The sequence below is a fragment of the Myiozetetes cayanensis genome, unplaced genomic scaffold (assembly GCF_022539395.1).
Source record: "Myiozetetes cayanensis isolate MyiCay16 unplaced genomic scaffold, myiCay2020 scf7, whole genome shotgun sequence".
Lineage (NCBI taxonomy): Eukaryota > Metazoa > Chordata > Aves > Passeriformes > Tyrannidae > Myiozetetes > Myiozetetes cayanensis.
Window position 1 is genome coordinate 42,093,384 of NW_026087964.1, and position 25,212 is coordinate 42,118,595.

At 42.4% G+C, this 25,212-nt stretch overlaps 1 protein-coding gene across 1 annotated transcript in view; it reads left to right on the forward strand.

Moving 5' to 3' along the window:
- Nucleotides 1-5,224: 5,224 nt before the first annotated feature.
- TNKS (tankyrase) overlaps nt 5,225-25,212 on the forward strand; it is a 136,458-nt gene continuing 116,470 nt past the window's right edge. The window contains exons 1-2 of the mRNA XM_050338714.1: nt 5,225-5,865; nt 16,648-16,872. Of these exons, the coding sequence (XP_050194671.1) occupies nt 5,367-5,865; nt 16,648-16,872 (724 nt within the window). The 5' untranslated portion in view covers nt 5,225-5,366. The remainder of the gene's footprint in view (nt 5,866-16,647; nt 16,873-25,212) is intronic.

Genomic DNA, 25,212 nt, shown 5'->3' on the forward strand with positions numbered 1-25,212 from the left:
CTGTGTACCAAAAGGAGCACTCTCCTTACTCATTTCAAAAGTAGCACATTCATTCCTCACTGGGAAAGAGTCATTCTCTTCTCCCACCCCCCTGCCCAATTGCTCTCGTGACACCAGGTTGATGGTTTCATTTCCACCTCTCTACATGCAAACCCACCCAGCCAGCTGCTATCAAAATCACGTTTTTAAATCAAGGTAGTGTTTCTAGAAATAAGAGGTCTCTGCAGGGAAAATTGACCCTGGCTTTAAATTTGCATCCAATGTTCTTCTTTCCGGTGCCTTGTGCAGGTAAAGACAGAGAAAGCAGTATCATTATTGGGGGCCATCCACCCTATGGTGCCCAGGGGCACTGCAGATCCTCTCTAAGGCCAGGGCAGGCTCCCAGTTGCTCTATGATCTGCAGCAAATGTGACCAAAAAGCCTGCCACTGCATTATCCTCATTTCCCATGGGAAAACTGGACAAGCCCCTCCACCAGGGATGCTTCAAGCAGCTGTTTGCCTCAGCCAGCTGAAAAACACCAGGGAGAGAAGCGCTTATCTCCATTTGCCTGCTATTAGAGGTCATGGCCTGTACTAAACATGTCTTTCTGGCAGCATGCAAGGACAGACAGGGAAAGTTTTTTCCCTAAGTAGGGTAAGTTTTGACTGTCAACCCTCCTATCACAAACTATGCAAAGCAGCAGTAACTGAATGCCTCCCCAGAATAATGAAGAGGAGGAAAAAAGTCATGCAGCACTAATCAAACTTTGATAAGCTCTTCTAGGTGGTAAATGAAGCTACGCTGGAAAAACTATGATGAAGAGGATGTGGCACAAAGATGTCCCCAGTACTGCTTGAAGGTTGTTGTCCAAAGAGGAAAGCTCTGGTACTTTCCTATGAACCTTACATTTTATCCCACTATACCCGCTCGGGTGTGCAGCCTGTGAGGGTTTCAGCTAGAGATGCTGTCCCTCGGCTTCTTCAACACATTCACCACAGTTAAAGCTGCCAGTTGCGTGTGACACACTTTCTGTGGAAAAGAAAGATTTTATTTCTCAGAAAAGAGAACTGGCTTTTGGTACAGACCTAGATGACCCCTTGTCTTCCCATCTTCTTAGGCAGAGGAGACATGTTTTTCCAAACAAGACTTCCTCACTTCCTCTCAGCTTATTAGAAGTCCATTAAACATGAGCACCAGCATGCTGGATGCTGGGATTTGTGCCGTTTCATATTTTTCGGAGGTTAAAAATATTCAAAAACCACCCCAAGCCCCTGTTCTAGCTGTCGTCAGCTGGGGCTGAGAGGCAGGTGGCTGTAAAATTGCCAGCAAAGCTATAAAGCATTTTATATTAAAAAAATCCAAAACCAAAACAAAAACCAAATCCTATTTCAGTGGATTCCATTATACACCAGAATTGCATTTGAAGTTATTAATTTTAAATAGTGGTCCTGGAAAGTCCTATTGATGGGATTTAATTATTCAGATGAAATCTGAAGTGCCTCCACTTTACTGAGCCCTGCAGCTGCATCATTAATAAGACTTCTATCTAAAGCACCTTCCTCCTGGGTCAGGTAAAAGACACTGAGTTATCTACAGTATTTTAGAACCTGACTCTGGGCTTTGCTTGACAAGAGGTGCAAATGTAATCAGCTGCATGTGACAGGACATGAACCTAAATCAGCTCAACAGAAACATCAAGCCACTGTGGCAGGTGGGTGCAGAGAGCGCTGTGGGACAGTGCAAAAGTCATGGGCTCTGGCAGCAGTGCCAAGTGAGGCTGGTATCTCCTTGGGAGAGTGTTTGCCCTCTATACTAGGCAGACACACAGATGGTAAAAACCTCTGGTTTCTGCTTCAGCAGCAGTTGAAGAAGTCATATTTCCAAGGGCTCGGTGGCTGGTCAGGGAACAAGCAATGGGCTCATGGAATGCTTTTGAAGATCCTCTGCATGTTCCTCTCAACCTTAAGTAGAAATCCTGAGCAAATTTTGCCCAGAACTGCATTCTCCACACTGTTTTGCCCAGCATTTCTTCAGGAATGCTATGAATCTAGCCTAAAGCATACTCAGCCAATACAAATGGTGATGGCGGCACTTGAAGAGATCCTGGACATGCTTTGGGCAGAAGAAAGAGAAGGGCTGAGGTGAACAGCCCTGCTGCTTGCCTCATCTGTCTGGAAGGGAGCAGTGCTGCTGTACATGTGAGGTAGGAGGATGGAAGCTTGGGGAAATTTGGGATTGCAGTAGGATAGGGATCTCCACCCAAAGGTAGGAGTCTGAAGAGGAGGTGCATCCCCAGAATCGCTTGGCATCACACCCCATGAAATCCAGAGCCAGGCCCCACTTTCTCATAGATAGGTCTCATACTGTAAATGCTAAATGTTTGTCTTGTACCTTCCTAGGCACAGCTTTCATAGAATCACAGGAAGAGTATGGGGTGGAAGAGACCTTTAAAGATCATCCAGTCCAACCTGCCTGCCATGGTAGGGGCATCTTCAGCTAGATCAGGTTGCTCAAATACTCTTTGGCCTTTTGCTCACAGCTTTCAGGAAAGGCTGACCCAGAGCATAGCATATCCTAATCAATCCTACAACCAGCAATGAATTTCTAAGGCCAACATGAATCCCAAATCTTAAAAATATTACTTGCATATATTAAAATCTTTCAGGAAGTAGAACAAGTGTTTATGTACCAATACATTTCATAAAAGTATTGCTGCCTGTAGCATTGGTTTATGGGAAATACAGAGTGGGTAAAGGAATGTGATTTGTTTGCCACTGATGCCACAAAAGCAACTGGATAGTGAAATGTGAGCTGTAGAAAGCCATCAGTGAGCTGAACAAGTGCATACTTATGCTCTAGCTGCTTAAGTATCTTGCAAAGCTTGGTTCTGATAAAAAGGATGTTGCAATTAGCTTACAAAGTCCGTTTGGAGTTTTGAAATGAAAGGCGGCTGTGAAGCAGCAGCTGCCCAGCTTCAGGTGTCAGGGAAATCTTGCTGAGCTCTCTCAGTGCTTGGTCAAGGCCCATGCCTTCAAAGTCACGGCACAAACAAGAACTGAGCTGGGCACATTTAAGTGGATCTTCATTTACTGCTCCACTAGTCATGGGGATTGATTTCATGCCTACCTTCTCATCACCGGCAGAAAGGTGCTTAGTAGGCCTAGACCAGACCCTAATTTCTTCTGAATTCCAGTTTCCTGATTTTCTGTGCTCCCAGTATTAGACTTGATCAGCACTTCTTCAGCATGTCACATAGTGCTACGCAAATACTTCCTAAGGCCTTTTTGCTACCAAACAACTAAAGCAGATCTGTTTGCTAGGATGAGGCTGTCTGGCCTGAGCCATATTCAATCCCTTTAACAGGAATTCCTCATCACTCTCCCCATTCTCTGACCCGTGGCTGCTGCCCCACTAGGTGCACAGAAAATTTTCCAGAAATTGTTGCTGTTGATATTATTCCCGTCAGTGGAATCTCCCTTTTGCTCACAGATTAGAGTTAAGGTAAGTGAACTGGAGATCTCTTGGTGACAGTTACTGGGGCTTTCTGACTTAAACCATACTTGGTATTTATATCCTCCCTAGATACCAGTAAAGCCAGGAGAAGTTTGGTCTCAGTTTCCTGCTGCTTTCCAAATCCAAACAAAATCCTTATTTAAATGCTGCTGGTTATGCCCATACAGTTCATTCCATGGAGGGCCTTAAGGGGCTGTTTCAGTCTCCAGCATCCCTGGATTTCTCTTTCTTACCCTCAGCACTGACAGTCACCTTCTGCCTGACTACCCTTGGCTTCCTGTTCCACCACTCTGCACTTTGTTGTTTCTGAGCAGATGGAGCATTCCCAACTTGGCTCTCCCTGTCATTTGCTCTACGTGGCTTTTCAGTGACTGCCTTGCTCTGGAGAATGGGCTCAAAGCCAGTGCTGCTTTCGTCTCTGAAATGAGTGAAGAAGTGGCCTTTCAGCTTAGCTAATAAACTTTTAAAGAACTGCCAAGCTGCATTTAGATTTCTCCGTCAGCTTGCTCTCCTGTTGGTTTCACTCCATCACTTCCTGGCTTTGGGAAAGGAGCTGTACTGAAACCAAGCAGCGTTCAAAGCCAGGTTGAATAAAGCCTTGAGTGACCTGGTCCAGTGGGACATGTCACTGCCCATGGCAGGGGAGGTTGGGACTGCATGATCTTTATGGTCTAGGTCAACCCCTTAACAATCTATGATCCTATTGCCGAGTGGATTGCCTGCCGGGCAGGGGAGGTGGTGAGTGCCGGTATAAGCGCTGGCTCCCCGTGGGGGCCGGGTAACCCACCCACCTCCCGCACGACCCGTAAAGAAACGTGGTTTGTTTGTTTGTCACTGACTTTTGCCACAAAAGCAGCTGGATGGTGAAACACAAACCGTGGAAAGCCAGCGGTGAGCTGGACAGGTGCGCACCGGTGCCCCTTAAATATCTCGCAGAGCTTGGATCTGACACAAGGGGGCGTTGCGATCAGCTCGCAAAGCCCTTTCGGAGCTGTGAAATTAAACGATAAGGCGGCTCCGAAGCAGCAGCTGCCCACACCCAGGTGTCGCAGCCGGAGGAGAGCTGCCTCACGTCCACAGGGTGCTTTCCGCAGGCACCGCCGCCCCTCGCCCTGCCCACCGGGGCCGCCCCTGAGGAGCGCCCGCCCCGCCCCGCCTGGCACCGAGCGCCGCGGCCGGCAGGGGCAGCAGTGGCCGGCAGGGATAGCAGTGCCCGGCAGAGGCAGCACGATCGGCATGGGCAGCACGGCCGACAGGGCTGGCAGTGCCCGGCAGGACCAGCAGTGCCCGGCAGGGATAGCAGTGCCCGGCAGGACCAGCAGTGCCCGGGAGAGATAGCACGGCCGACAGGACCGGCAATGCCCGGCAGGACCAGCAGTGTCCGGAAGGGATAGCAGTGCCCGGCAGGGATCAGCAGTGTCCGGCAGGGACCAGCAGTGCCCGGCAGGGATAGCGGTGCCCGGCAGGGATAGCAGGGACCAGCAGGGACCAGCAGTGTCCGGCAGGGATAGCCGTGCCCGGCAGGGATAGCCGTGCCCGGCAGGGATAGCCGTGCCCGGCAGGGATAGCCGTGCCCGGCACGGCCGGCAGTGTCCGGCAGGGACCAGCAGTGCCCGGCAGGACCAGCAGTGCCCGGCAGGGATAGCGGTGCCCGGCAGGGATAGCCGTGCCCGGCACGGCCGGCGGTGTCCGTCAGGCGCACGCGCGGCCCGCGCGGGGCGGTGCCGCCGCCACCACCGCGCCCCCGCCCCAGGGGCCCCGGGCGGGCGTCACGTCCGCGCGCGGCGCTCGCGGTTGGCGGCGGGGCGGAAGCGCGGGCGGGGCGGCGCCGTTGCCGCAGTGACGGGCCGGGCGGGGCGGGGCGGCGCGAAGATGGCGGCGGTGCCGCCGCGTCGCTCCCAGCACCACCACCATCACCACCACCACCCGCCGCCGCCGCCCGGGCCGGCCTCCCCGCCGCCCGCCGCCGCCTCGCCGCCGCGCAGCCCCAGCCTGGCGCCGGCCGCGCAGCGCCACAGCCTGGCCGGCCCCGAGGGCGAAGCGCCCCCGGACGCGGACCGGCCTCCGGCCGCGGAGTGCTCGGAGGGCGCGGGCGCCGCCGTGCCGGGCCCGCCGCCGGGCTCGGCCAGCAGCTCCAGCGGCTCCTCCTCGTCGTCCTCCTCCTCGTCCGCGTCGTCGTCGGCGGCGTCGAGCCCGGCGGCGGAGAGCCCCGAGGCGGCGGGCCCGGGCGCGGCGAGCGGCGCGTTCCGCGAGCTGCTGGAGGCCTGCAGGAATGGGGACGTGACGCGCGTGAAGCGCCTGGTGGACACGGGCAACGTGAACGCCAAGGACATGGCCGGGCGCAAGTCCACGCCGCTCCACTTCGCCGCGGGTGGGTACCGGGGCCTCCCGCGCCGGGTCGGGGTCGTGACAGCGGGCGGGACGGGGAGGGCCAGGCGCGACCTGGTTCCACGCGACTGTCGGGATGAACTGGGAGAAGAGTGTGAGCGTACACACTCGCTGCCCCGGCGGCGTTTCGCTACGGGCTGCGGGGTGGTGGCTGTTAAATCCCCTTCCTTTGGGTGAGGCGAGTGGGAGAGGAGATCCTGGAGGGGTAAAGAGAGCGTACGATTTAAAAGTATGGACGGTGTTCTCTATGTTTGGCACACGGGCTGCTGCAAACTTGTGCACGTGGGTTTAGGAAGTGAGGAACAAATCCAGGACAGGGTTGGCTCTAAGTAAGGGTTTCATGTACGTTGTAGCAGCTCAGGGACCCCTGCGATGCACGTGGATCTGGTAGGAAGTTTTGATGTCTTGTACTTTGTAACTTGTTTTCCTTCCATTTGGGCATAGCTACTGATTGATCTCTGCATATCTCGTGGCCCAGGTGGGCTGGGGAAAGAGATGAAGTGGAACAATTGAACTTGATAAAAGTTACAGATGTGTCCAGAAAAGAATATGCCTCTTTGTGCAGAAAAGTTATTGTGATCAGAATTAATGTCATAAAAACAATTTAACAGTGATGTCCAACAACGTAAGTTACCTGGAAGTAAATATTACTAGTTGTCACGTAAGGGTTAGTGTTAGTTACAGGTTAGTGTTAGTTCATAAAAAGAACGTTTTTTACAAGGTGCATGATCACTGAGAGGACAAGGCACACAAAGTTCACAATAAAAGTAAACCAAGGAAGGTGTTTTAAATCATCAACCCTAACTCAGGACTTGTACAACTGCTAGGTCTGTGGTCAGGCTGAGGGCTTTCTGATATGTGCCACAGAATGGGACCTTACGTACTGAAGCGCACAGATATTGTTTGAGCTTTAAGTGGTGCAGCAGTACACATAAATTAAGGTAATAAGACTGTATTGAGTGGTCAGTACTTAAATGCTGGCATAGGGGTCTAAAACCCTGTGTTGAAATCAATAACAAAATGGAACATTTTATGGCGTGATGTTGCCTGGAATCTAAATGGTGCTGTACAATTTATCAGTCAGATAATGCTCTCTGAGGTTGTATGGGTTTGTTTTCGTTTGTTTTCAAAGTACAAGTGGCATTTCGCAATGCCCCTAAGGGAACTTTTGGTCCCGAGCTATTTCCTTTTCCTTCTTCTCTTGTCCCTGAGCTCTACCAGTGAAGCATGGCATTATGCAAGTGGAGTTTAAAATACAGTGAACTTCTGGGGCTCAGAGATGGACTTAATTTGGGTGAACCCTGGAACAATACTGCTGGTACCAAGTGCACGTGTACACCTGAAGTTCTCAATGTTTTGAAAGGCTTGACTCTGTTCTACTTGTTTTGGGTTTAGACTTCAAGTTAGACCTTGCTGCTTCCCTTAAAACTCTGATATCTCAGGCTGTAACTTCAGTGCTAGTACAGACTGTAGTGCTGAAGCTGCAGTGGTAACTTCTACTTTCATTAGGGAAGAAATGGACAAAACTTAAGGGGGTAAGGCTTCGAAAGTTGATAGCGTCAATAAGATGTTAGTGTAATAGCAGTGGAAGGTGATTCCTTGTAGCATTAAGGAAAACAGCAGGTGAAGTTCTTGTACCTAACAAATTCCTGTATCTGTTTTTCTAGATTTGGAGACTTAGATACCTATTTTGTCTCAAATCAGGTCATGTCTGATCCAGGTGGATTTGATATGTAATAGTATTAGGCAGATTTCTTATTACAGAGATCTTGAGGTCCTGTATTTTGGAAAGGCCTATAAGCAAGCATGTTATTTGAATGCAACTGATTTTAGGCAGTGTTCATCTACCAATAATGCAATGTGTTGATTTCATCTCCTTTGTTGGCAAAAGGAAAAATAAAACTTCGTTGGTTTTGAGCATAGAAATCTACTGTGTACGAAGTTGTGCTTTGGCTGATAGTTCATGTTTATGAGCTGTACCTAGCTGTGAATTGTATGGCCTTCACTAGGGGAACGGGAGGTTCAGAGTGCAGTATGTAATATTTTAAACTGCTTTTTTCAAACCTGTTAAAGCTAAACTCTTTATAATAGAGTTTTGCTTCTGATCTTGAGATTTGTGCAAGAGGAATTCTTCTAATTTCTTCTTCATTTCCCAATTTTAGGGCTAGAAGGATTTTATTTTTTTCTTCCCTCCCCCTCCCCCAGGTACTTCTCCCCACTCAGCTCAGTCTGGTTTTTTTCAGATGTCGTTTTTGGCAGCAGTGCCAGGCAGTTAAGTTACTTTTACTGTAATAGAGAAGGGCAACTTCTCCAGTTCTAATTTCTTGTAAAAAGTACTAAGTTCAGGCTTCCATTGAACTTTTTGAGGTTTCTAATTTCAAAATCTCTTTTATGTCCTTTCTCATGGCAGAAGGACTGTAAAAGGGGTGACTTTTGAGAGTGTTCGGAATCCTTGGCACGTGTATAAACTGGGTTAAGGTGAGAATTGAAATATCTGTAATCAATTATTTTAAAAGCTGGGGTTAGACCTGAAGCTGTTTCTAGAAGCTGGAGTCATCTGTGCATTATTCACTCCCAGATAAAATGTGCATGGCCACATGATGTTGAAGCAACAGTGTTATCCACATTTTTATTATCTGGGATATCTGAATTGTCAAGTGATCTGAGTAAAGGGGAATCAACTTTTCAACTCTGTGTTGAAATGTCAGGTAGTGTGCTGACTAAAACTGACCTGCTTTGCTTAGCAGGAATTAATATTGAGGCCAAATCAGGGTGCAAGCAGAAAGAGGTTGAACAAAGGATCGTTTTCTTTCGTTCTCCAACTGGACTGTTATTCTAGCAGAGCATCTCTTGAAGTTCTGGTTGTCTTTCAGGATATGTGGTGTTCAGCTTTTCCTTTGGAAGTGATTCGAGGGTTTCTTTTACAGAATTAAGACGTGCTTGGAAAGTGGAAAACTTAGTGTTGTGTCAACTGCTGTGTGGATTGCAGGATGTTTGAGTCTCTGGTACCAGTGCAAGCTTTGGATATTGTCCAACAGCACCCACGAAGCAATTTCTGCAGACTTGAAAGGATTGAGTGAATTAAAACACAAAAAAAAGGAAAGAAATTAAGTGGAGATATTAATGAATGCATAGCTTTTGTATTCAGTTTATTTCAATGAAAACTAGCTTGCTTATAACTGAAAAAAAATAAAAAGCAACTATACTAGGCATGAACAAAGGTATGTTTGTGTCAGTGTTTTGTCCATACTGGTGGCCGAAAGCAGATGTCTGGGGAAGAGCTAAACACTTGCCCTCTTCATATGATACTTCTCTGAGTACTCTTCCCGCAGTTCGTAGCTCGGCAACTGTTTGAGCAAAACCCAGTTTCGACATGTTATTAGAAACTCATCCTGTGGTAAGGAGTTCATTAAATAACTGGAGTTGTATTAAAAGTAGCTTGCTTCCTCTTGTACTTTCCACCTTCTTCACTGGAATATCCTGTGTTCTGCTTAATGATTCTCTTTTTCAAACTGGGTTGAATGAGGCAAACCATATCACTCCCTTGCCTTTCCACTGCACTCTATTGATCTAAAGATGTATTACTTCTTTTCCTTGAGAAAGATCTTAACTGTCATTGTTTATTTCACCAGATCATGAAACTGTTTACTGTATTATATGCCCCTCACTAGCTGAAAAAAATTTGTCATGCCAATCCTGCATAAGATGATGTTGTTGTCACATAGTTGACAAAATACCTCTTTTGTCTGGATAATCAAATGATTTGGTTGTCCTGTATGTATGTGGGAGGTAGCTTTTTTCCCCCTCTGGGGAACGCTGTTGACTTTTAGAATGGTTGGATGATTGCAGTCTATGTGATAATGTACCACATCTTAGAAATACTTCATGTGGGATACTCCACTCTCAGCCTAGATCCGGATTCTGTGGGTCATTGTGTGGTCTGCGAGTTGGGGTGCCTGTATTGCTCCCCTGTGTTTGAAGCAGGTTGGCAGTGATGCTTTCGTGGCTCTGTGTGTCATCCTCCATGCATAGCACTCACATACAAAAGCTGACTTCCTGTGACTTTTCTACCTTTAATATGCCTGAATGGGGAGAACTCCTGTGAAGTGTTTGTCTGAAATCCCAGCTTTTTCCTGGAACCAGCTTGGTAACAGACTTGCTTCTTCCCTTCTGAAACAGGGTATATATGTATTTGCTGCTGACACCTTGATTCATATGTTTTTAGGCCTAGTCCTTGCTGGTAAGTCATTAGTAATAGCATCTCTTTCAGAAATGACTAGGTGGATGGACGTGGTAGAAATTAGCTGAGTCCAAGCCAGTTTCTTCATATAGCCCCAGTCATAAGTTTGTCCAGTTCCACACTCCTTTAATGAGAAGCTCAACTTCTTTTTGATCGTGAAGTTAGCCCCCTCGAGTTGCTGTGCAACACATTATTTTATCTTTACAGTTATTCTTGTTCTAGTGTTTAACCTGAGGATATAGAGAGTACTAATATAGAGAGTAATTGCCGAACTGTGGCTTAATACCCACTTCTGTACTAAGGAAGGGGTGAAGGTTTCCAGGAGTGGCTTTTGGAAGATATGGAGCTGAGATCAAAGAGTGGAGTGATACTTTGCAGTATCAGGCTCAGGCTTGGAGAAACCTGATTTAAGGTGACTTGTTAGAACATCAGTGATGCACAGAAAACCTTGTTTTCTTTTTGCTTGTATCTATAGTCATGGCAAAAAGCTGTTCAGGGAGAGCAGTTTTCTGTAAGCATCCTTTTAATGTCACTAGTAATAACTGTTGGAAGTCAAAACTTTTTGTGAAGGCTGGCTTATATAACCATTCCTTTGAAAATTTCTAGAGTGTACAGCTTTAGTCCTGAAGGCAAAGGGATCTCACTTGGATTGGGAAACAGTCAGTGGTCAGAGTTTAAGAGAACTGATCAAGTTGATTTGTCAGCTAGCAAGCTGTTAATGATAAAAATGCAAGATGCTTCGACATGTGTGAGTGAGATAATCAACTGGGGAGGCAGAACTGATATAACAAGCTACTGAGTATTCCTTGAGGGAGAGCCAGGAAATGGCAAGAAGTAGCTGATATTACACACTTTTCAATCTATGCAGAGACACCTGAATCTATCACTCCACCTGTGGTGCAATGTACAACAAATTAGCTTAAATTGCCCTGAAAGCTTTGTTTGAGATACCATTCTTAAACTACTCTGACTCAACTTGTTGCAGTTATCTGATGCATCCTCACCATAGGAGAGGTCTGACCTTACTCACACGGTTAATTGTAAAGCTAAGTCACTGGTTAATTCTACCTTAAAATTATGCAACTTAAAACAGGGTTAATAATTTTCGTCTGGATTCATATGGACAGAATGAAGAATGCAAATCATGTAGTCAATTAGGAATCATCCTGGCAGTCTTTCAGGATCAGAGCCTGCAGAATGTACAGTTTTCATGTGAAAAAAGATGAAGGGGTGAATTACTGGCCTGACTTTGGAATTCAGATAAAATGTGGGTTCTGCAGCATTTGTAATACTTGAACTCTGTTAGTGTCACAAGTGTATTCTTTTGTAGGAAGTTCAGGTTGGTTCATCTGTGACTAATAACTTGTTCTCTTCAATTGTCTTCCAATACTTTGTGCAATGTGTCTCCTTCCCATTTAAAAATCCTTTGAAGGAATTTACAAGAGGATATAAATGCAAAATCTCAGACCTTTGGTAATACTGAACCAGCTGGCCCTTTTCCCGAGCTTGAAGGCTTTTTAATTTACCTAATTAAATCACTCAGTTTAATTGTGTTCTGTCTCAAAAGGTCGTGTGTCTCTAAGACACTCTCTTCCACTTCAAGGGCTTGTATTCTCGTATAAGCTCTGTTTAGTGTTCTGACAAGGGGGGTTATGTTTAATAAGAGCATCTTTCCTGCTTTGCTTAAGGTCACAGTAATACCTACAGGTGTGCTGTACACAAGTGTGTTACACTTTTATGAAACTTAACTTCTTTTGGAGTAACTGTGTTCTTAAGACCAAGCAGGTGAAAGGAAGAAGAAAAATACCTGGTGAGAATTAGAAATCTTCTGTGTCATAAGTCAAACTCTGCACATAACAGCAGCTTTGCAGAGGTTGAAATTGGCATTTGGAGGAATTCATGCTGTGTTTGTGATCAAGTGACAGTAGTTGGGCAGCAGATGAAGCAGTACAGCTGTACTTAAACTGATCAAACTGACTACTCATGCTCACTGGGGAAAGCATTCTTCCAGTGTTAGAGGGGTGTTCATCTATTTATTTGGTTGGGTTTTCTTACCAAACTTTCTGAAAATGGGTCTTGAAATTGGGCAAGGAATTGTATCTTTTGAGGCTATTAGAAATTGATTGTAAACTGTTACCATGTGAAAGCTTGTGACTAACTGAAGGGAGGTTTAAGGTGGAAGCCCTAATAGGAGTGTGTAACAGAGGGTATCAACTGGTGCTCCGGTTACTTTCCTTGTGTTGCCTCTCCCATCAGTCATTCAGCCTGCTCAACCAGTTGCCTCTTGTTCCTTTGATTCAATGCCACAAGAAGAGATGGGACGTGACAAGCTTGTGGTCTCAGAGCAGGTTGTGACGGAAGAGCAGGATGTGTTGTCATGGCAGTAGTAGTAAGTAGTGTTCATCTTGTCTGATGGCTTTTTGTAAGTTTTATTTAGCTTAATTTTCAAGCTGCCAGTTTGCTAACTAAAACCTTTTTCCAATTTGTACCTGTCACTTTAGGCTGAAATTGATAAAAAAAGACAAGAATACAACATTGGCAGAGACCTAGTTAAGTGGTGTTTTCTATGAATTGTTGTGCCTTAATTTATATAAATTTATATAAAACTCTCATAGCTGTGTCCAGCTCCTGGCTTTCACTAAGCCTTAGTTGTCAGTTATTTCTGTGAGATGACTGGAGAAATCAAGAGCCTGTCAGTCACTCTGAATTTTTGCCCTTTTCTTTGGCTTGGCTGGCAACTGTTTCACCCTTAAATTTCAACCCTTGTTGCTGCCTTTTTATAGTGGGATTACTACTTCCTTTCTCTCCTGGACAATGCTTTTTGAGGTACTACAACCTGCCTGAGAATTCTGAATTGTGTAAAGAAGCTAAAATGAGGGCACAGCTTGTGCATTTTACCTGTGTGAAATAACCCAAGCTGATAAGAGACCCTGTCCATGAGTGTGCTGTTGAACTTGACAGGTGAATCTCATCAGAACAAGCTTGCATGCTGGCCCTTTAAATGGGACTCCTCTGTGGTTTCTCTGGTTTTGGATGTTTTCTGTAGGAACCTACTATTTGATTGTCTTTTGGGTTCTTTGATTGCAGGTCCTTTCTTAGGAACTCTTCCTTAGACTGTGTAAATTAAAGTTGCAATGGAAATATGCAAGAGTAGTGTCTTTAAATTCATCCTAAATAACATCACATAAGTTGCTTCAGTTTAAGCTGAATTGTATGTGCTTCATCTGTCACAAATGGCTTTGCATGTGTTTTGTTTTATTTTTTTTAATGAAAGATGACCCTGACACTGTGGGAGTTCTCATAACTACAACTGCTTTATCAGATTGGGTAATGTGATAATTTTAAAGACTTTCTGGCACTTTGTCAATTCAGCATCTTAGGTTTGCAGATGGTGGTGGGGAAGCTGTTCCCATAATTGTTTCTCTGAAAGATGGGTGGTATGGTGGGATAAAATCACTTTACAGCCTCACAGTGCTTTTTGAGGACTGAACAGAAGAGGTAATTCACCAAAACTGTAAGGTATTTATCTCTGGCATTTTCAAAGATACCCTTATCAATGACCCCATGTCCAGCAATACCTTGAAGAAGTATGTGTGTAGTCCTGAAAATTACAACACTAAACAGTTCGAAAAGGAATCTTGATTTTCAGGTATACTCCGATGGTTTTTCCTTGAGAGACAATAGGTGCATGTAAACCAAATGCTTAGGTGGTTTCAGCACTGTTTTTAATAGTTCAGTATATAAAAACTAAAGGCTAATAAAATCTGTTGATTCACTCTTTAGTTGAAAGCATCCTTACCTAATTCTTGTCTTACTCAATTTTCCTTTACCAGTCAAACAAACACTATGACTGTGGGAACTTCAAGGGTTTAGTTCTTGTTCTTTATGTCCCAGGCCTGTTAGCTTTACTCCGGGAACAGATATGCTTTGTTTGCTGTTGCACCCTTTTAAGTTGTCAATTTCTATTTAGAGACTTACAGGTGAAGTTCCTTGACTGCTTTATAACAGAAACAAACAAACAAAAAGTTTTCGTGCTGGAAGCTGCAGTGATTTACAGTAGTAGTGGCCTTGCTGGCGGTTCAGTTAAGAAAAATATGTTTTCTGGTAGCAGTTTTGTCATGATAAATAAATACACTTTTAATAATCCTAGTTCTGATTCACATACTTGCATTTCTGTAGTGAAATTTCTAATGTGCAGTGATCTCTATATAATATACCAGAACACTTTGACTCATCTGCAATAGCGGACTAAAATTGTGTTGCTGAGTGGGATGTCAGTCTGGTTGTGGGCCCCTCCATGCAGCTTTTGGGACTCAGCAGCTTGTGGAGCAGCTGCTGAACTTGTAATGGTCCAGCATTTCTGCTGAAACAGCTGAGGGCTCTGTACAGTGGGAATGGGGGACTGCTTACAGAGATTGAAAAGTAACCAGGCTGGATTTACTAGCTTGGAGCCCCTGAGCTGTGTTACCACATGGGATTAACCGAGGAGTGAACTGCTACAGTCCTACTAGATGTGAGTGTCTGTATTTGTATCCATGGTGTCTTCCCCAGATGCTTCTTCCATCTGCTTGTTTGTGTTTTATACAAGAATACTTCTTTAGGCAGAAATAAAGATTTTGTTAAACTGTTGTCAGAATTCTCAAGCCTTGGTAAAAGGGGAATTTTTTTTTTTTGTTTTGGCTCTGCATTAGTCAGCTTCTAGAAAACTTCTGTCCTTCAAAGTATGTCGAAGGACTCAGTGCCTCACTGAGGAGACAGTGTAAATTCCTGCAGAAAGGCCAGCCTGCAGCTTGACTGAACGCTGGATGTCAAGTTGTAACGTTTGCCTTAACTGGATAAGCTGATGTGGATGCAAAGCTGCTAGATCTAGCTTAGAGATCTTGCCGTATGGACTGTGGGGGAAAAGCTTGTTAATTCCAAGTTACATGTCTGCATAGCTGTAACTGGTGCACTGCTCTGGTAAAAAGGGGCCTTAGTTCATTGAAATGGAGGTCCTGTTCAGGGACTGCAACTCTGGGGTAAAACATTCCAATTTGAGAGGTCTTTGTGCATGAGTTGTTGCCTTTGATGGAGGATGCTGACTTTTGAGAACCATTTCTGTCACTGTTACAGCAGCATTTTGCTGTGCTGTGTTACATGGTCATCTGGAGAAGAACCGACAGCTTCTTTTTTGCACCCCTTGAACTTTGTGTATGTCTTCCAGAAGTGACATAGTGCCTTTAGTTACGTTTTTGATAGTGTTTTGTGGACTAATACAATCTATAAGCTGCAACATTTAATTCAGCTGTTTCATAAACAGAGTTCGTACACATGGGATTCTTCATCCCTAAGCTGGTTGGTATACATGATTATCGGAAGACACAATAACTCTTAAAGTGACACTCTTTTAAAATCTACACTGATACTGCTTTTAGCCCTGAGGTTTATAAGAAATGCAGTCCAGCCTTTGAGATAAAACCTAGTCTGAAAATGAACACTTGTGTTTTAATTCAAACTGTCCATCTTGAGCTTGATTTTTTTTTTCCTGTCCTCTAAGGCAGTGGTGTCCAAAGTAGAGTGTGCAAAATATTTCATTGGGGCCCAGGAAGAAAATATATCTTGTGCTATTATTAAATATAATGGAAATTTAAAGTCAACTATTATTTCATCTTTATCTCAGCCTTTTAAAGTTTCTATTTTTGTGCATGTTTATAATCTACGCAACAGCACAGCACTGCATGTATGTGACTTTATAAATTTTTTTGCTGATAGCATGTTTAATCAAAAGTTTAGAGACTGCTGTACTAAGGCATTTGGGGCAATAGGGAACAGATTTGGGCAGTGGAACCTTTCCAGGTTTCATTGTAGACAAGAGGCTAAAGGTGTTGGGGCCTGGCATAGTGATGCCAAATTTTGAAGTGTATTAGTTTAATAATGCTGGCTTTGTGGTGGTGTCTTCCTTGGTCATAACAGAGGCTATGTGCCTAGGCCAAGACCTTCCTGAGGCATTATGTCCCAGCTGAGGCCTTGAGTCAACTTATCTGTCAGTTGGAAGTTGTCAGACTCTGTAAAAGAGCAAGAACGTATTTTGGGTTGAGATAAGGTTGTTCTGCTTGAGCACTGGAACTGTTCTTCAGGGTTTATTAAAGTGAGGTTTTCTCCTAGATGAAGAGCTATATCAAGATGATAGTATGTAAGATGCTTGCTTTAGTTACATTTAGATTATATATTTTTTAAAAATTCATAATAAGCTTTTCTTGAAAAAGAATGGCAAGCCTGTTGTAAAACTTCTTAATGAGGTAGAGTGGCAACCAGACAGGTAATTGTAATGCAACACAGTTCATCTCTGCCATGGGTGTAAGTGAATTGTCCAGCTGTTGTTGGAGCAGGTGAGTATAGCTCCACTTCATGGTGAACTGAACTAAAAAGTGTAAGAAGGACATGAATAATGTAGTTTGGTATCTGTGCAGTGGAACAGTGAATGGTTTTAAATATTAAATTGTGTTGTTTTGCCAGACAAATGAACAGAAATATATTCTCTTACAGGTTTTGGAAGGAAGGATGTTGTAGAGCACTTGCTACAGACAGGAGCCAATGTTCATGCCCGTGATGATGGAGGGCTGATCCCCCTTCACAACGCCTGCTCCTTTGGTCACGCAGAAGTGGTCAGTCTGTTACTGTGTCAAGGGGCCGACCCAAACGCCAGAGACAATTGGAACTACACTCCTTTGCATGAAGCTGCTATCAAGGGCAAGATAGATGTGTGCATTGGTAAGTATCTGCCACTGGTTATGTTGCAATTTTACCAGATATGTTTTGTGCAGTTGTAATTGTTTATGTGCTGAACTTGAGACAAAACATATTGCTTGTTCTTAAAAGCTAGCTTCTTTTAAAGTAGCAGGTGGGTATAGTGGTAGTAATTCAAGACTTACGTTTTCATGGTGTATAGTACAAGTTTTGCAGAACTTGCTTCTGAAAAATAATCCTAGAGTGGTTGGGTGAAGTCTCCTTGCCTGTTAAATAACAGTATTTAAAATCTGAATATATAAGTTTGTCTTTCTTGGTTGCTTTCAAGAAAACTAGTTTTACTAGATAAAGTCTTTGCTTTTTGAGCTACTCTATATGTTGCATTAGTGGTTAGGGGGATGGTTAATCTTTCATTCTGTGCAGTGTGGAGAAACAGCCCAGTCCTTTGGAGCTTTCCAATGCAAGTTATAGGACACCATTGTTCATGGTGGTGATCTGTCTTCAGTATGTGTTTTGTAGCCTGGAGCCAAAGCAATTTCAAATGAAATTGAACACTTCAATCATTTTAAATGTGTTGAGAACATATAAAGAGCTTTTCAGTCAGGTTGTCTATAACTTTTGTGGGGTTTTGCAGTGTAATTAGTATGACTTAGTTTCTAAATGGGAACTTCTATTTTTTTCTTTTTCTTTTTTTTTTTTACACTCGCATCAGTTTCTTGAGATTATATATCAATTCTGGCTCTTCTCACACCTTCCAGCTTGAGTAAAATGATCTACTCGGCATTGTGGTTTTTATCAGAAGTGTAAAGGAAAGCCTGACTTTTAGGAACTTCAGTTAAGAATATGAACTATATGTTCTAAATATTATCCAGATAACAAGTCACAATTTTCAGAATTTCAAATGTTTTTTTTTTACTGAAAGTTTTCATTATGTTCTTGCAGAGAAAGCTGCCAAACTTACAGAAAAAAAAATCTGGCATTAGCTTTATTGCAATACTCAAGTCATTACTTAAAAATAAATATCAAAAATTGAGAGAAAGTTGGAGGACACACAAATATAATTTTTCAGTCTGTTTCTTCTTTTTCACAAGGGATGTGATGGACCCCATTTTATCTCTGTGTGCAAAGTAAAACGTGGAGAATATTCTTTAGAAATTAAGTGTAGTTGATTATTTAGCAATACTGTGGAAGGCGATCCATTGATACAGTAGATTCCAGTAACAGTCTACTGTGATAATGTTGGATGAAAAGGTAAGCTTAATTCCAGTCAGTAACTGGAGTTTTGTATGGAACTTAAAGGAAGTGGTTACTTTGGTCTGTTCAGTGCTGGAGTCTGCCTGGGTTTGGGAACTGCTGTCTGAAAATACAAATTAAATGGGAGAAAGGTTGACAGTAAGAGACAGATTAGAAAAGTGACCTTAAGCACTGGTTTTGTTTGCTTTGGAAAAGATTTGTCTTTTTCAGTTTTTAAAACCTTATATTAAAGCAGGAGAGGGTGCAGCAGCAGACATATGTGTTTATAGGTGATAGGATGGAAGATGGTTTCAACAGAAGATTTTAGGATTTGGCGGTGGGGGGCAGCACGGGTACTGCTGCTTTGGGTGATCTGTCTGAAGACTCTGATACTCTCTGGAGGAGTTTGGGCAGGTCAGATTGAGGGGCAGATTATGTGGTACATCAATTTTGATGTACAGTGCTGGCAGTAATTTGAGATTATTTAGATCTAATTTCTATAATCGAAGAACTGATGGTACCTTTAAAGTTCATTGTGATTCAGCATGAAGTTGTGGGTTTGGTGAAAGGAAGTTTTATGGCTTGTGTTGCACAGAACTTCATTCTGTATTCTGTGCACAGATTAGATCTGTGACTCTAAATGTCGATGCTAGACTTAAGGGATGATCCATGTATATGTAAAAGTTCAGCATGTGGCACTTGCTGATCAAATCCCAAAGCTCTTCAGCTGTCTGCTGCAGTTATAGGGTTCCTTGGAAGCACTGAACAGAGCTGCACCACTAGATGCAGTTCTCCAATCTGCTTGCAAGTAGCTTTGTAAGAATTTCTGGTATCTTAAAAAATTTTATTTTAAACAAGCAAGCATGATGCTGTTGTGCTCAGTTTAGTTACAGTTAGCCATGTATGTTACATTTCAGTCAGATATTTTATTTGTCAAGGTGCGAGTTCTTGCTGAAGGCAGTGTCACCATCACCAGATTTAATATGTACCGTAGTGTGATGCTACTTTGGGATTTAGTTGATTCCATAAAACTAATGGGACATGTGTATAGACAAAGGAGTCTGTACTTTCATGTTTGCAGTGAGTTTGCTTGCAGTTTATATCTAGTGGGCAGGCGTGTCTTCGGCAAAGTTCCTGTTTCTTTCTAACAATTTTATATAAAACTTTTATATTAAAGTCTTCAGCTTTAATCTCAAAATCCTTTGAAGGAATACATTATACACAGGGATAATGGAACAATGATTGTTTAGGGCATGAATTCTGACTAGGAATATTTGAGTAGCTTTTTGGAATACATTGTATAGTACTGCTATTTACACCTTAAGTGTAGACTGTTGCAGCAGATATGATAGAAAAAAAATTAAAATTAAAAAAAAAATGGAAGAACATGTCCTTAGAGTGTTCCTTTTTAAACAAGCAAGGCATGCTTTTTAAAAAGCATTGATTGAAGAACAGTGTCTGTAAATCCTGGCATAACCTAGAATTTATTGCTGAACTTGGATATCTGTCTGAAAAGTGATAGACTATGTAGAAATTAGTCATCTAGCCTCATTTTTGGGTACCTATTCTTGGCATCTTCTTCCAAATGATATAATGGGTGAGAATTTTCCACTTTATATTCTCTTCTTTCCTTCTTCCATGCTACCCCAGGCTGCATATTTTCTTTATCATTTCTAGCATAGAACACTTTTTTGGCCACGTTCCAGGCCAAAAAGGGAAAAAGTGATAATTGAGCAGAGGTGCAGCACATTCATGATTAATGATCTCTAAGAGGAAAACTCAAGGCATTGAAGCAGTTTGGGAAGATCAGCAAAATAGTGATTATGCTACAGCACTAGAATGCTTGTGTCTAACATTAGCCTTGGAATGGAGAGTGTATATTTGTGCTAAAGGTACTGTGAGTGCACAGCTGTACAGCTGAGTTTAGAGTAGTAGCCACAAACCCTGCCCCAGGAAGCTTATGTAGAAATAAGGACTGTACATAAACTGACGAAAACTCATCAGACAGTGCACAAACTTCCACCCACCCAGGAAACTGGTAGATAGCAAATGGCTGATAGGAGTTCTTTTTCTTCTGTTTTACTGGTTGGATATCACAGTCATAGGAGAGCGTAGGGAGAGAATGCAAATATGCTGAGTTTGGGAGGAACACGGACTGTGGCTCTTTTGGGTGGCTGTTGCTGTTGTGTTTTGGGTCTGCAAGAGTAGATCTTGATAAGCAGCTGGTTTGCTGGCCATCTCTTACAATACGTTCAGTCAGTGCAAATTTGTTTAGTTGCTAAGTAATTAAATCCATCTGAAAGCATTGTTTGCTTTATGTAATCAGTTTTGGGACTAAATTTATTGCAGCATTGAAACCAATTGTTAGTGTCCTCCAGTATTTATGACTTCTAGGATTGCTTTATCTGTCAGGAAGATGCATTTTCGGTGCCTGTGAATTGCTTTTAGAGCTAATGAAAATTGGTTTTGTTTCTCAGTGTTGTATTTGCTCATGGAATAATGAATGAGTAGTGAACTCTGCAAAGTGTGTTTGGAGGAATGCTTTGATGTTGGGTTAGTGACTGTTCTGCATGTTGGACTGGGGAGAAAGAATTACCTATTTCTTTAATCTGATTGCAGTGTAGACTTTCAGATGAAGATCCAGGTAGCTTACTTTTTTCCAAAAATAACATGTAGCCCATGATGCTCAGAGACTATGAATGCCTTGAATGTATCCTTCTTTTCTCATAGCAATGAGCAGTTTAGGAACTTGGTAGAGACTGCGTCCAGACTGTGTTGCATAGCAGCTTGTATAAAAAGTAGTTGAAAGCTCCAATTCACTCAAATGGTGCTGTACTTCTGGCTTTGAAGGTGCTCTGTGGCAAGAGAATTTTACAGTTTAATAGTCTTGCTGAAAGAAAACAACCCACTTTTTGAAAACATTGTTCTTGATTTTTTGTTGACTTTTATTGCAAATGATTCAGGACTTAGATGAGAATTAGTGAATGGTCATTTCTGTTCAGTCTGTACATGTTCTGTGATTTTATAGACCTCTATTTTTTTTCCCCTTAAATGTCTCTTTTCCAAGCTGAAAAACATAATCTTCTGTTATGTTATCTTGATGAATATTCCAGTATCTGTGCCCCCAGCCTCCACTTCCCCCCCATTATTTTAAGACTGAGTGGTTGGTATGGTGGGTACAGACACCAAAACTGGGTGAAGTAGATTTATAGGGTAACCTAATGTTCTTTCTGGTTAGGCTTTTCTGGTTGCTGAGCAGTGCACAGGAGTAGGTTCAAGGTATTTCCTGAGTACTAACAGCTCCTTTAGAACTGTTTGTACAGCACAGGGTTTTTTGGTGTGTGTTGTTTGTTTGGTTTTGTTTTGTTTGGTTCGTTTGGGTTTTTTGTTAAAAAAAAAAATAGGCTAAAAATAACCCTACAGAAGTTGTGCTTATGCAGTTTGTCTGGGTTTGCTTTGTCCTTCAGTGTGTTTGTTTCTGCAGAGGCTGTAGCTGTTCTTGCAGAGATTTATTTTTTTTCCAGGTGGATCTCCAGTTCAGTGTTGTGATATGTATAGGGCTACTAGGCTAAATATTATCTCAGTTGTCACACACCTGCTTAGTTTTTAAGGGCATCCTTCAAGATATGCAAACCATGAACATCTTCTGTGATGATGCTGCGATTTATGGATCAGGACATACTGTATATACTACATAATATACTACAGGATACTGTAGTAATTTTAGGGAAATAAAAAGTTCTATCTGCTGAAAATCTCCATCACTGTACAAAACCGTAAAAGTTTTTTAAAAATCACTTCTATTTCGTGCAGTGCTAAGGATTCATCAGGAATTACTTAATTTGAGTTAAGACCAGTGTTTTTACTGACTTCCTCTGGGCTACTTATAAAATCTACTGCAAAGATCCTGTGGCACAATGAATTTATTGTCCCAGTGCTGTGAAGGATGTAATAGTATTGTCAAGGTGCAGGTTGTTTCTTTTTGACCAGAGGACTTGAAAGATACAGCAAGCAAGCAAGCTAAAACTTTTTTAAGCTATCAGGTTTTCCAGTGTATAGGTCCTGCCCTTAATGTAGCAATCACTATAATTTAAATACCTCTTTGTAGTCGTGTCAAGACATTCCCCACCCTGCTGTGTTTCCTTACAACTGGGGAATGAGAAGAATCTCTTAGTTGTTACCTTCTGCTATTATGCATCTTTAGGCTGAAAGATATGGAGAGAATATCATGTGACCCCTCCTGCAGGGCAGATAAACCTTCTCTTAGGATTAAAAAAAAAACACCTATGGAAGGTAGTTTATGAGTAGAACTAGTGTACAGCAAATCTTAAAACAGTTGTAGAAATGGTAATGTGCCCAGTCATTGAACTACTTGTCTGTTTGGTCCTCTCGCAGAGAAGGCAGTTACAGCAAATAGTGAAATTATTGTGGTTATGATATTTTTGTTCTTTGCTCAGAGTGTTTTATCTTCCAAGCAGAGGAACTGTATTGCTCTAAAAGTTAAAGCAATATCTGATTTTACCACCTGAAAAATAATAAAAGTAAAAAAAAAACCAAATCACAGCAAGTGCTATCAAAGAGCAGAATTGTGTTCTTTTTGGAGGAGATGGTGGGGTGACGGGGAGAAGCTTTAGTACCTTAACTGAAAAATAATTACACTGACTATAGATTTAGCTGCTGGATTGACAGAAGCCTGTAAGAAGACTAGTAGCTTCTTAATAAGAATTAGAGGGGATATTGGTAATTGAGGTCCATTGGGATCTGGTTATACATGTTGTTTGTTGGAGAGATGTACTGAATTCCTAAAGACTCTTGTGGAGAACTGGTATTCCAGGAGGAAACAGATTCAAAGAGACATCCCAGGTATCTGATATTCAGAGGCTTGTAAAATCATTGGAAAATACTCTTCAGTAAGTACTTTCAAATACTTTGTGTAAAATGTTTTAACTGTTGCTGCTGTTTATAGCAAAAGATTTTTAATATTGTTAATTTTCCTACTTTGACTTTTGAATTACAGAGTTGGAGCACTACTGTTACTGACAGCTCATAATGTGTAGTGGGGAGACAGTGACTTGTACTTGAACTTTTTTAAGCTGTAGGACAATCTGAAGAACTTTAGACTGTTTTTGTCTACCAGAAATGTTAGTTTTGCTCCATTAAGAGGACATGAATTAGTCCCTACAGTGTGGAGCTTCCCTGTCTGTTGATTGCATTTAGTATTGACATAAGAGAAAAGGTGCCTTGTGATTTGATATGCTTAAGGCCAAGCAGTCCTTGTTAAAAGTATGTATTATCTGTCCAGATATGCAAAATAAAAATCCTGGCTATATTTATTTTATTATTCAGCTACTCATTGTTCAAAGCCAAAACTGTTGTTGTGGAAGCAGGCTCATCAGCCTGTTCAGGTTATGAATTCTTTCGGTGTCTTTCTTCTCTGTGAGTGATGTCATTTGTGTGGAACCCCATTTAAGTAGCAAATGGTTTTAAATCCTGTGCATGCACAGTGGCTTAAACACCTAATATACCTTTTTTCTCATACTGTTTCTTCATGGTGTCTTTCTCAAAAGAACCTTGCATGATAGGAAATACAGGGTGAAAATTTGATGGTTTAGGTTTAGTGGAAGAATACTTTTGCTCTCTCAATTAAGTTCTTGTTTATGGTTTTAAATAGTTTCATGTCCTCTAACCACTTGTTCAAGCTATGTTAGCTTCTAAATGTTAATATTCACCCTAGAAATGAGAGCTTCTAGGGCTGAATCTTACAGTTCTTGCTCTGTAGTTTGGACTTCCCCTTTTGAAAGAGATCTGAGAATAAGGCTGCCTTCTCTATGAGCTAGTGGGGGTGGAGGAACGCACGACTGAAATCATACATTGATAATTGGGAGGCATTGTAATACTGTTGTCATAGTAACAATGGACTGGAGCGTGAGACAACAGGGCTTTTGTCAAAAGCAACTACAGAAAATTATTTGGGATGCACTACCATGGCATATACAACTGCAGTGCTCCCTGGTGGAGTTTGACAGAAGGACATGAGGGAAATGGATGAATTTCTGTATGTGAAGGATACCTCTTCAGTATGTGACATCTGTGTGCAGACAGGTCTTTTGGTGTAGTGCAGTCTACGGGAGTTACTGTGTGCTGGTGTTTTGCATCTGTGCTCATGTAGCTTTGAGAGATGCCTTTTGGAGAAATCTGTCTGAGCAGTGTCAGTCACCAATGCGTACCCAACAAAGAAAGGTCTTGGAGTGCAAGGAACCTTGAAATGAGTGGATCATTGAAGTAAGGTGGAAGGACCCTACCACAGATTATCTTTTTTTTTTAAGAAATCCAATCACTGAGTTGGATTAATCCTCGGGTTAAATCCTGTTCAGAAATGAAATCAACAGTAAACTTTTTAGAACAGTATGATGCTTTGTACAAATTGGGTGAAAAGAAGCCTTATTTTAGTTAAGGAAGTCTTGTTTGCAGGGCTATGCCAATAAAAATATCTCTGTATCTGGAGCTAATGGTGCTGAAGGCTTGTAAAGCTTGTCATGTTACCGTATTGCTTACAGTCCTTAAGGACTATGGTATTTGTATTGCTAAAATTTAATTGAAATTCAACCTCATGAAATCATTATATAATTTGAAAGCTGTCTGTCTTTCTGTTGGGTTTGAATTGTATTGACATTTAATATATTACAACCTATCTGTAGGTTTTAGACCTTTTTCCCAGTCCTATTTCTTTTTCAAAATGTAGGTATCAAGAAAACTACTTTTTCCTTGTTTGCTTGCTTGGCACAGGAGAATCTGTGGAGGACAAGAAAAGAGTTTACGATGTTTCTTTACAATGTTTATTAAATCAGAATCTGATTTCTTACAGTGAAGGAAGTGGTGTGATAATATACAAAACACTATTGGAAAACTTGTTATAGGGTGCTTATGGGAAGTTGAGGTCTTCAGAAGTACTGATGTTAACTATTAGCAAATTGAGAGGGAGGGGAAGAGGAAGTTGCATGTTATTCAGAACAGAGTTACAGAACAGATAGTGGTCTTGCAGACATAGAAACTGCTCTCAGATGTCCAATACCAGTTTAGAGCAGCTTTCTAAATATCTTGCAGAAATATTTAATCTTATGGGACTGTGCT